The 12,338-nt window shown below is 38.0% G+C and overlaps 1 protein-coding gene across 2 annotated transcripts in view; it reads right to left on the bottom strand.

Moving 5' to 3' along the window:
- TBC1D32 (TBC1 domain family member 32) overlaps positions 1 to 11,822 on the bottom strand; it is an 84,271-nt gene extending 72,449 nt beyond the window's left edge. The window contains exons 1-6 of one of the 2 annotated variants that reach the window (XM_056344175.1): positions 11,733 to 11,822; positions 9,275 to 9,429; positions 5,060 to 5,221; positions 2,066 to 2,243; positions 1,351 to 1,422; positions 40 to 165 (exon numbers count right to left, since the gene is read on the bottom strand). In XM_056344175.1, the coding sequence (XP_056200150.1) occupies positions 40 to 165; positions 1,351 to 1,422; positions 2,066 to 2,243; positions 5,060 to 5,221; positions 9,275 to 9,429 (693 nt within the window). In that variant the 5' untranslated portion in view covers positions 11,733 to 11,822. Of the gene's footprint in view, positions 1 to 39; positions 166 to 1,350; positions 1,423 to 2,065; positions 2,244 to 5,059; positions 5,222 to 9,274; positions 9,430 to 11,322; positions 11,557 to 11,732 lie in introns of those variants that run through there. The other variant, XM_056344174.1, reaches the window with a different exon arrangement.
- Positions 11,823 to 12,338: the final 516 nt, after the last annotated feature.

Below are 12,338 nucleotides of genomic sequence, written 5' to 3'. Positions count from 1 at the left end.
GCTACACATCTGATAACTAAACACAGAATATTAGCTTACACTGAATGTTGCATCAGGATCTGACAGAGACATCGTCAGATGCTTACGCAGATTTGGCCAACTCTCAAAGTTCAGTACATCAGAGGGAGGGGCAAAGCACAGTGTCTGCAATGCTTCTTGGCGAACCTGAAGTAGTCAGAAAGATAAACATCACAAACCCATTCACAGCAACCTCTCAAATATGTAATTTAAAATATAATTTGGAGGCAGGAAGGCACAGCATCTGGCTGTAGCACAGATAAGGAATTTCAGAATATTTCTCTTTACTATACTTTTATGGTAGTTTAGACAAAACACTACACCACTGAGGAAAAAAAGAAAACCAAACATATATTTAAAGAAGCAACAAAACCATTTTACATGCGTTTTCAATACTAGATAGAAGACTTATATTCTATTTTCTGCTTGTAAACAAATACTTTGTTATCAGGGAATATAAGAAACTATGGCCAAGTGATACAAACATGCCTAGCAGCTCTCTAAAATGTCAGTAAAGTGGAAACAGAGTTATTAGACACTGTATTTTACTGCTGAATTTTCATCAGCATTATAATCTAAATAATCTCAAATAACTTTTTTTGTTCTATTGGTAGACAACTGATTTCTAGTAATAGATTTCATATTCCTGAAAGAAACTCTAGGAAATTTTAACAATATTTAATAGCATCAGACTTTTTACCTGGTTTTCTAATAGAACTTGAACACAATATTTATACCAGTTCCTACCTACCATGCCTTTTTCAACTGCCAGACAATCCCAAATAAATCTAAGACAACACTCTCAAAATGATGTTTCTCCAAGCTTCAAAAATATCAGCAGCTGATGCTGATTGGTGGTTAGAGACCCAAATTAGTACTGCCACTGATAGAAAAAAAACTAACTTGGACTTTATACATTCCACCTGGCAGCAGCTTACTGGCAAATCAACAGGCAATTCTCTCTTCTGATAGGGATAACACAAAGGACAACACCGAAGTTACCGAGAAGGGTAAGAGACACATATACAGGAAAATAAGTGTCAATAACTTTATTTCTCACAGAACAACTTTTTCTAAATTAAAAATACACATCTGTAGCATACAGAGTCCTAACAAAACAAAAAAGATACTTCCTGCAACACTAATTTTTGAACCAGATAGTTATGAATGATGAAATACTGCACTGCAGAGCAGCAGCTGCACTGAAGCCAAGATATATCAACCAACAAAGACACTTCAGTACATGTGAACTCTGATGTATATACAGTCTGTTTTCCAATATGCCATAAATATTCATTTGTATTAACCTTTTTTTTCTGTTTTTAAGCTTACTTCCTTAGGCTGAATAGGGTCAAGCCTTTCTACAAGCAGCTGTAATTGTTCTTGACTCATGAACGTGTAACTCTGTAACACACATTATAGAATGATCATTAGTATATTTTATTAAACTGAATAGCAGACAATTAAAATCATCAGTCTTTCTGATATCTAATTTTCTTTTAATAATTAGGACTTCAACATTTATACTGATTTAATATTAAAGTCAACATTCTAAATGTTTTCTGCTGTTTGCCCCAAGTTAAATTTATAGCAACAAAATTGGCATTACATATTGTGCTCTGCTGTACTTGAGTTTCCTGTATCTTCATAGAATTCCTTATAATAATTCATTCAGTAGGTACTATGGCATGGTGCAGTAGTCTAGAAATGAACTGCACATTACTTGGCTCCTGAAGTAAAATCACAAAATGTTAGATGATGTATTGTTTTTACCATTATTTAATCTTTTTCTTTGCAGTACTGGAATAGGTACTTTAGAGCATACGGGCATCACATTAATCTCATCTAGCATACGCTGTCTAAAGGTTAGATAGCTAGTATAAGCTTAGTACTTCAAAGTGAAAGAAAGGTAATTAATTTGGTTTAAGATATATCAGATGGAAAGGATGAACTTTTTCTAGGGCTGTTCTCAATCTCCACTGACAGAAACTTAACAATTTTGCAGTGCCACACTTATTTCGTAACATAGAGAGAAAACACACTGTACTTGGTTGAATGAGGAGTCACTGTCAGAACAGTTGTCTGTGTAATAGCCACTCTGACGTTCTTTCTTTGGTTTACTATCCAGCTCCTTATTACGCATCCGATCTTCTTCAAACTTGTTAATCAAAGATTCTATCACAACCATCATGACATTCTTCAAGGCATGCATCATTTCTCTGTATCTTCAAAGCAAAGATGATTTTAATATTAAAAAGCATAAAAAATCACTAATTAAAAAAAATCACTGAATTGTGAATAACTGAATATTGCATAATGCTACTTCGACCCAAACTCACAGAATTTACACATATGAATGAAAAACAAATGCAAATCCAAAATGAGCAACAAAACATGTATGTACCTTAAATGTTTCAGATAACTATAGTTTAAAATTACAGTAAAATTCCTTTTTGCCCTTCTGAAACTATTCAATAAAATACCACTAACATAATCCTGTTTTGGGAGGTCCTTAAGAACAAAGTGAATCCTCCAAAAGGGAGAATCTGTCCCTGAGAAAACAGCCTAGTTCTCATCCTTGTTACTGTTTGTTTCTTCAAGTGGAACATCTAGTTTTTCTTCAGCTATAAACCTTGAGCAGAACCGAGAGAAAAGAACACATCATCCTGACTCAAGATCTTGAGTACAGGTCATGTACAAAAAATAATTTTCTTTCAACAAAACCAGGGTTTTTCTAAGTTACATATATTGAATAATAATATCCAGAAGGAAGCAATTCAAAATATAAGCTGCTTCAGAAAAACACCCTATTGTAAAATGTTGATATTTTATTTCAAACTATTTCTACTTTAAGACCACTATTACTTATTTTACAGTCACCAAAGATATAAATTACCATATTGTGCTTTAATATCCTCCTACCTCTCAAATGAAAAATATAATATACAGTCATATTTAGTTCATTGGAGCTTCTTCTACCAACTTTAACAAGCACAAGAACCCTAGGGTCCTAATCCTCGAAACAAGAAGACACAAACTGCATAATTTGAAAACAGTCATCCTAACATCTATTTCCTGCGTGGAAATACAAGCCAAGTGTAGTTGATTTCTAACATAAATGACTGTACTATGAAAATACAGAATGGAACATTAAGGAGTTAAATTGCTTAATACGTTTTTCTCCATAAATACCTTTAAACATACTACCTACCACAGAAAATGAGTAACTGTTATGAACAAAACTGGAACCTTGAATGATCCCAAAATGTTATCAAGACCATCACAGTGAGACCCAATAATGCTCGATCAGAGTTCAGAATGCTTGCAGACGGGTGACAAAAAATGACCCTATAAAAGCATGGTTCATAAAACATATTTCTGTGTACTTCTAGAAAAGAAACCATCTGAAAATAAATAGAAAATAAAATCTTCCAGAACAGAAACACGTCATTTTTTAATTCCTTTCTTACTGATGACACATACTAAACAATAAGCATCAAAGTAAATACTAGTTCCACCAAAAAAAAACATGAAGTTAAAATTGTGCAGTAAGAATGAGTGAAAAAAAACAGTTCAGCTAAAGTAATGTATAAAATAATTTTAGTGGCTAAAATACATGACAGTCAAAAATTGTCTTTTTTGGGTTTGTCCTCTGCAACACATAAAAATGACCACTGATGCTAAAATAGTTGGGAGTTAGTTGATTTTCATTTGCCTACATTCACCATTGCTCACTTTAATTTCATTGTTTTCACACTGTAATGTTTCAGCCTTAGTAAAGCCCTCAAAGCCCTCATCATTGGCTCTCTATAACAAAAACAGAGAGGCAAGGACCTCATTCACTATGACAACGAAAGTATATTGTTTGCTTTAATTAAAGAAAAAATATTTTTAGAACTGCTTTAAGCATTATGATATAGTTGGATTTTTTACAGGAATTCCAAAAAACAATGTGATGCACAGATTAAACTTCTGAAGTTTTACCTATTTTCTGGAAGTAACAGCTGTATATACAAAAATCATTTTCGTAAGTACTAGTGACCACTGCTTTAAAGAATCATGGCAGTTATCTGCCCATGCAAATCTGAAATCCAAAGCATGAAAATTCAGTAACAGAGCTACCAGCCTCTATTCCACGGACAAGTTATTTTAATGTCCATAGGAAGGTGAATAAAGTTAGTAGGGAAGAGATGACTAAGAAAAGAATTTAACTGGTACTCACAGAGGTTTTTCTATTGAAGGCTGCTTTACTAAATACGGTGTTCAAAGCCAATTAATCTGGACCATAGACCCTGTAATATGCTGACATGTGCATACCTACTGATTTCTGGCCATCTGACAGTCTGAGTCAAAAAATCTTAGACAATTATACACAGCTGGTCCACATACCAATTCCACATTATACAGATAGCCCTGCAGAAGTATCTTTGCATGTACAATAAAATACAAAGCAAGATAACTCAAACTTTAATTTTTAAACTAGTCAAGTTTAAAAGCAGATCTGACTAAACACACTACTCTCACAGGACACCTGGTTAGACAGCAAGGAAGAAATCCTTAAAAAAACCAAAAATACACATGTATTCTCATTTATTTTTTAAAAAAAACCCACCTTGTCATGCACTCTCCATTTATATCTACAGAAATCATCAAACCTTAATACCTGATAAAACAAATTGTTCCTTTAGGCCAGCTTCCATATTACAACTGAATTTAATTTGCAGCAGTAAAACAGTATGAAGTAGTGATTCTTCTCTCAAATCTTACACCTACTGAACTCCAGTCCTAGATACCTCAAAAAATTCATAGACTTGCTACCGATCTTTTTACGCAATACTTCATAATCTTAATTCCAGAGTGAGAAGAAATACGACAAAAGCATTGTAGGGTGGGAATACCTGAATTGCTTAGCACTGATTTTTTGGAAACAAAGAATCACTTTTGTTACCGGTTGGTTCAGAATTTGTTCAAAACAAGTTCTGGAAAGGAGAAAGGAAGACATAAGAAGAAAAAGAAATGTGAATTACATGTATATACTCACTCTTTTGATTCACGGGTCTTCTTAGTAACATGTTGGACAAGCGTGTCATAGCCAGATACTTCACCCTGATTTTGAGCAGAAGTACATTTTTCTGTTTCTTCTTCAATCACAGATCCCACTGTATTATTTATATATTGTCTAAGGTATTTCACAAACTCATAGCTGCAACAAAATACACAAAATTAACAGATTCCTTGAGCTCACCGTCAAACATACTCAACATTATATTAGCATTCATTATCTTCTATCCCAGAAGACCCCGTTACTTTAAGGTAAGGGTTTATGACTTGCAGAGAAATAAACTTCAACGGTGTAAAACACCACAGTAAAGTCTGATTTTTTCCAATATGGTCATTAACAGCACGTTCCAGGAAGAAACAATACCAAATAGTTTCTAATTTCCTTTTCTGCTTCTTCTAAATGTAAAAATCTACTCAGACAAAAGGTTAAGGTTTTGTAGACAAAAATAATAGAATATCAAGAAGTCTCGAATTCCAAAAGAAACATTACTTGGAACATCCTGAACATAGCACTGTCTTATGGTATATCCATCTGGTATTATTATTTATGCAGTATACATACAAAATGAGAACAAACCGAAAACACAATTCATAAATTCTACCGTATGAGCACGTCTAAGGTTTAAGAAAGTCTGTGTGTCATGATAGCATGCAGAAGCCCTCAGTCAAACTAACAAACTAACGGTCTGTAATTACATGTACATATTAAAAACTAGGAAATTGGCACTTTGCACTCATTATTAGATACTCACAGAAACTCGTTTAAACAAAAGAATAATCAAAGGAGGATTTCAAGTGAAAGACTCTCAGTGGGTCCTCAAACACTGTGTTAGCTACAGGAACTGCTAAAAAGTAGTGCTCAGAATATATTTTTTTTAGTTAGTTTTCTGATTTGTATAAAGGACAAGGCAAACAGAAACACACAAAAAAGTAATCATACATAAACAGTAGATGCACATCATTATATTTTCATTATATCAAATGTAGATGTGCAACTTTCTGTTCATTTGGATAATACAGAGTGAGAAAAATTCAAATGAAAGTCAGTTCACCATGTAGGTACTGAGTCCAAAGCTATAAAATGCAAATGTAAGTAAAAGCAACTGTTACAAAAAGTTACAACTTTTGCCTTTCTCAGATACTATAAACTAAAAGAAAATAAAATCATATTACGTTCATGGTACGTTAAAAAAATAAGCACAGAAATTGCATCTTGTGTCATGATTTTTTATGTACGTACATGGATTGCCTACCTCAAGTTCCATCAACTATAAGGGCGGGGGGGGGGGGGGGGGGGGGGGGGGGGGCGCACCCTCCTTTTTTTTTTTAACCCCTTCATTTCCCACTTTAATTCCTACATCACTTTTGTTCTCAATGAAAGTAACAAAGAAATACATTTCAAGAAAGGTGCAAACAAGTTTATTTGCATTTTCATTTGTCTTTAAGGCTAGCTTTTTACTTCTGCCATAATAAAATGGCACGACTCCACTGAATGAAAGCTTTCATAAAACTTTCTCCCATTTGTTTTCCAACAGTAACATTTCCAGGGTATACATTTTTGCAGTGGCTGCTTCGCTCTGAAATACACAGCAATCACATCATTATTCATGCCACTAAGTTTATGTCAGCTTCATGTCCTTGCCTTGATCTTCTGTATCATTTTGCCACCTTAAAAATGTTCTGCAACACAGAAGTATTTCAGCAATGATAGAACTACTTCCTCATATGTAGAATCAAGTCAGACTGAACTGGACGGGCTTACAAACGAAACACCAGGAAAAAAAAAAAAAAAAGAAAAACAGGGTTAAAAAAACTCTAGGACTTAAAGAAAAAAATACAACAGAAAACATGCTAATTATCTAGTTTACAATACTGTTCTCTACCACTGCACATAATTTTTTAACTTGATTCCATTTTCCTTTTTATTAGCTTTCTGAGGATCCTGTGTTTCTGTCTTTTGTACATCAAGGTGGGAACAAACCACAAAGCAGCATCTCAAAATCTGATAAAAATTCTGAGGCAAAATAACCATAAGTTAACAGTGCCGATCAAAACACTGAGCTAAACAAGTGCACTGTGATGCCAAAACGGCACAGAGTAACTGCTCAGAGACGAATTTTGTCTTTAAGCAGCAAAGGTATTTCTTTCGTGCAACGCTGGGGAGCTAGCCGATTTGCACCGGACAAACTAGCTCCAAAGTTTTCAGTGAAAAGTTAGGTATTTTATACAGTTTTCATGAGAGGTTACACAACATCTTTACATACATACTCATTTGATTTTGACACCTAATCATTCCATCCACAATAGGGGGGATCTGTCTAGGTGGAGTAGATCTTTCGATTTTCTTTGTTCCTGACTTGATGGTCTCCTTATCTCCTTCAGGTGCCCACCTTATCTTTTCTAATTATTCAGAGTACATTCCTTTCTCAACACAAACAGAGCATCACCCAGAGCTTTGTACCAAACTCATCCTGACTAATCTTTTTATTTTAAGACCTTGTTCTGTTTCAGTTGGACAACCCAAAAGCACACACTACTAATAAAGGAGCTTGTAGTCTGGATGGATGAGGTAAGGCTCAAGGAAAAAGCTTCTTAATTTTCTCGCTAAAAAATTGCCATATGACTGCTCTGAGCTTCCATGGAAACCAGCCTATATCGCTGTGGGTCATGAACAAGACTACAATACCTCCAGAAATATTCCAGGACCAGAGTAATGCTCACATTCAATCACTTTATTTTCCATTAAATGTAAGTTAAAACTTTTTCTCATTAAAAGAAAGTACCTTTAGGACCACCGAATCTTTAACATACCGGAAAGAGTAATGGATGCCATGGTTTCACTGTTTTAAAGAGGAAAGCTATGTGTGCATTGTTTCCACAGCTGTAGACTTTACTCCCTTACCCTGGGTATTCTCCTAGTAAGTCCTCAGAAGAAATATCTTACAGAAGTAATTTCAAGGTTTTGGTTGTTCGGGCTTTATTTACTGTATGTATCTTTCTTTAATATATCTTTCTTTAAATAAAAATTGTTTTATTTCAAAATTACATGCAATTTTCAACTTTGATATGTTTATAACCATCGTTTTTACTCTCATGCTTGTCACCCAGTAACCTGGTACTCAAAATTCGCAAGATGCCAACAAAAATGTTATCCGACACAATTTGTAATACAAATTAAAATTAAGCTAAAATACATTTTAAAGCATTTAGCACCTTCAGAAGATACAAAAGCACAAAAGTTTTTAAATTATAGTGAAATTTTAGATAAACCCTAGTTCTATTTCACTTATTTACTTTTACCTAACTTCTACCACTCACAAAGCAATGCTAAAAACTAGACAAATTTAAAAGAGTGTAGATAGTCCTGCTTCTGAAAAAACTGGCAGGGAACCAGCTTTCTCAGAAAGAGTCAGGTCACAAAACCGGTCCTTATTAAAATGTCTTCAAGGTCATTTCAGCATGATATTCTGTTGACTTACCATAAACACATACTAAAAATCTCCCATGGAGTAAAAAAATAAGCAAGTTAGAATACCATGGAAAGGCAAGAGGAGTGTAGGCTCCAGAAATCTACATTGCATGTAAGCAATGCTGCACTGTCAAGTCTAGTTTAACAGAAACATGATGGGGATACATTTCTGCTTTATTCAAAACATAAATTAAATAACTACCTCATAAGACATACAAGGGTTCAGTAACATAAGCCAAACAGAACAATCAAATACAGAAGCCAGCTAGCCTTCTTAAAATTTACCTTATTTTGGAAAACAAAATTAGATTGTCTAGCAGGTGTAAAAACACTGCCTGACAGCCTTCAGTGAGGATTCCTTCTAGCTTCTGTTCATGTGTGCATTTAGTACGTTACATGTACATATTCATGAGAGTTGGCCAAGTTAGGTAGTTTTCTAAGTCACTCTCTCACAAACAGCTCATCAATTACCATTACAGTAAAAATACAATCACCAAAAGTGGAAAAAAGAAAAAAAAAAAACAACTCAGAAAAATGGCAAAATTAATTTTATTCTCTAAATTAGCAGGTTTTGAGAATTGATCAGTGACAGGAATATCTATCTATATATAAAAATACATACACATTCACATAGAAATATAACTTGTAAATATTTCCCAGGAACAATATAGTTCAGCACATTTCACCTCCTTCAAAAGATTAAAAAAAAAGCAAAAATATTTTTACTTGTGAAAATTTTCATCTGTTTCCTCCAAATGCAAGAGAATCTCTTCTGCACATTCTACTGATGGGGCTCCAGTGATTTTTTCCTTCACACTCCGCAGCAGCTGCCTAAGCATAGACTGTAACAGAGCTTCATCTTCACTTGTAAAGTGCGACATCTGTATAAAGCAAATATAAGAATAAAAAGCTCTCATAGTGTTGGGTTTTTTCCTCCCCTCAAGATGCTAAAATCATAAATCCCTTAAATTGTCACTTTTTTCCTGTTACCAACAACATGAGATTTTCTATCAAAAGACACAATCACAGACAAGAAATATTTGACAGAGCTTATCTTCAGATGAGCTGGAAACAAAATAATCATATCAGTTTTAATAAACCTCATGTTAGCTTAGTACAATATTCCTAAACAAGATACTGCATTAAGAAAAGCCTGAATATTCCTGTTCATAGTTGCTTGAGGACTTTCCCATCAAACAGGCACAAGACTACACCGTAGTTTGTTTTTTTTTTAAAAAAGGGGGCTTCTACAGATGTAATGACTGCATCTTGATGAGAACCCTCTACAAGTCTCTCAGCTGCTTCTCATCCACTACTACTACTCAGTTCTGATTTTTGGATCCCTCTGCTCAAAGCTCTTGCCATGCCCATGATCAAGGCTGCTGGCAGCTTTTGCAAGGGGTGGTGGAATTATCAGCACTATTTTAATTTCCCTGCAGCAATCAACTGCAGTGACATGACAGTCCAGTCAATCTAACCCTACAGCTACTGGGAGAAACTGGGAGGAGCAGCAGCAGCAGCGAGAAACTGGAAACAGTCCAGAAGACAGCATCTTATCAGTTTAATCTTGAAGGGTTGCAAAAAAAGCCTAAAAGCTCCCTTTCTATCTTAATTAATTAATTAATCTAAATTTATGGCTTAAACTTCTTTATATTCCAATCCCCAGTAGCAGGTCTAACATATATTTCTAGTTTATTTGAGGAAGAATGATTTAGAGACCTTTGAGGGGTTTTTATCAAAAAGGAAAACAAAAAAAAGTCAATCAAAGACTCTCCACGCATCTGTGAATAAACAATATGCACACTTGGAAGAGACAATACAATAAATCACTTCTTTGTACTTAAACACCATTAACTAATAAAACACAAATAAAAATCAAAGCCATATAGCACCAGCTGGAGGAGTTACTCTTTATGAAAGGTAACGTTTCCGAGTTAGCAGTTCTCTGTAGTAAGTAGCACAGTTGCTGAACATTTCACTTTCACTAAACATAATTCAACATTAACTCCATCATCTTACCAGAAATAGTGTTACAATTTAAAAAAAAAAAATCTTGTAATAATCTTAACTCCCTGATTTGCAGTCCTCTTTCTTATAGTCTCAAGGTATTTCCTCAAAGTCAATGTATTTTTTAAGTCTATGTAAACCACTCTCGTAAGTCTTATATTTTGATCTTATTGTATAGCACCCTAATCCCCTGCAAAAAAAACTTCATTATTTTGGTATAACTAGGCATTTTTAAAAGTACAACTAATCTGGTACTGGTTGGCAATCCCTGCAAAGCCCCACTCAAACTATCCATAAAGACAGATCCCCAGAATATTGCAGTTTCACCTCCAATTTGCTTTCAAAAGTCGTATTTGACTAACGTAAACACTAACAGATACTCATCTTAAAATTACTTTGTAAATGTTTGTGGTTCGTTGTGTTTGGGTTTGCTGGGGTTCTGTTTGTGTTAGTTCCCCGTCAGCAGCCGCACCTCCCATTCAGTTTCCGGGCAAGGTTTAAACCGTCGGTTTCTCCCCAAGAAGCCCGAGCACAAGCCCAGTTTGCGGAGCCTTTCCAATTTCTAATTCTGTTTCCCGGCACCGTCCCGCAACCGCAAATCCTGCCGCAAAACCCAGGGGACGATTCAGACGCGGCCTGTTGAGGCCAGCATTCATCCTTACAAAAGCCTTTGCTTGAGGCAAGGCTTGTAACAGAAAACCTGGCAATTTTAGCAACAAACCAACGACAGCAGTTCACAGAAATAGGAGTAGTGCGAGAATTCCTACCCCCTCCCGATTTTTATCGTCATTCCACTGCGTATCAGTTCTCGGCTGTTACCAGGTTGCTAGTGCCAACTCGTGTATGACAGCGGCTTGTCTTTTAACAAGCGTCAGGAGAGGAGGGTTCACCCTGCCTGGGTCCCGCTCGCACGCCACGGCTGAACGCACCGCGGGGCTCTGCCAGGGCACCGCTCCGGCACCGCCGCAGCCGCCCGCGCCGCTCTCCCCCCGCAGCCTCAAGGCGCCCCCCTTCCCTGGCCCGGCCCGACCCCGGCGCCCCGCACTCCCAGTTCCGCCCAGCGCCAGGCTCCGGGGGCCCGGGCCGGCCCCGCGGGTTGTGGCGAGGGGCGGCGCGGCCCGGGGCCCTCTCCAGCTCTGCGCCCCCGCCCCGAGGCCCCCGGGCCGGCGGGAATCACCTTGTAGGCGGCGGCTGCCCTCCCCGCCGCGGCGGCCGCGCGTCTCCCCGGGCGGCGGCCCTTAGCAACCGGCGGCGCCCGCTGCCGAGTCTCGCGGGGCCCTTAGCAACATCGCGAGAGGGGCCGGGCCGCCTCAGCCCGCCGGCCGCTCCCCGTGCGCGGCGGGGGAGCTGCTGCCGCTGTCCCCGCACGCCCCCTCGGCCCTCGCTGGCTCGGCGCCCCGACCCGCCGCCGGCGCTCGCCTTCTCGCAGGCTTCCCCGGCCAGCGGCGGCCGGCGGGGCGGGCGGCCGGCCACAGCCCCGCAGGCTCTCTTCGTAACGGGTCCGAGCATGTAACGGCCTCCGTTGCCGCGCCGAGGCTGTTTGGCTCCCGCGAGCGTTCTCTGCAGCGCGGCATGGTGGTCTCTGTGTTGTCGGCCAAATTCCTTAAAATGAAGGTGCGGAGGAACAGCACTGAGCTGGGAAATGATGGGTCCGCACTTGCCCCTCGTTCTCGCCTCCGTGGTGAAGCGCCCAGGCCACGGCAAGGGAGAACCCATGGCCTGGATAACAGACAGGGTTATCGATAAGCTGCCCCCTGCCACCCAGCAACACTCATTAACCATT

Source organism: Falco biarmicus, chromosome 6 (genome assembly GCF_023638135.1).
Source record: "Falco biarmicus isolate bFalBia1 chromosome 6, bFalBia1.pri, whole genome shotgun sequence".
NCBI classification, from domain to species: domain Eukaryota; kingdom Metazoa; phylum Chordata; class Aves; order Falconiformes; family Falconidae; genus Falco; species Falco biarmicus.
The sequence above is the reverse complement of the archived record's forward strand: the minus strand, read 5'-3'. Positions and strand labels throughout refer to the sequence as shown.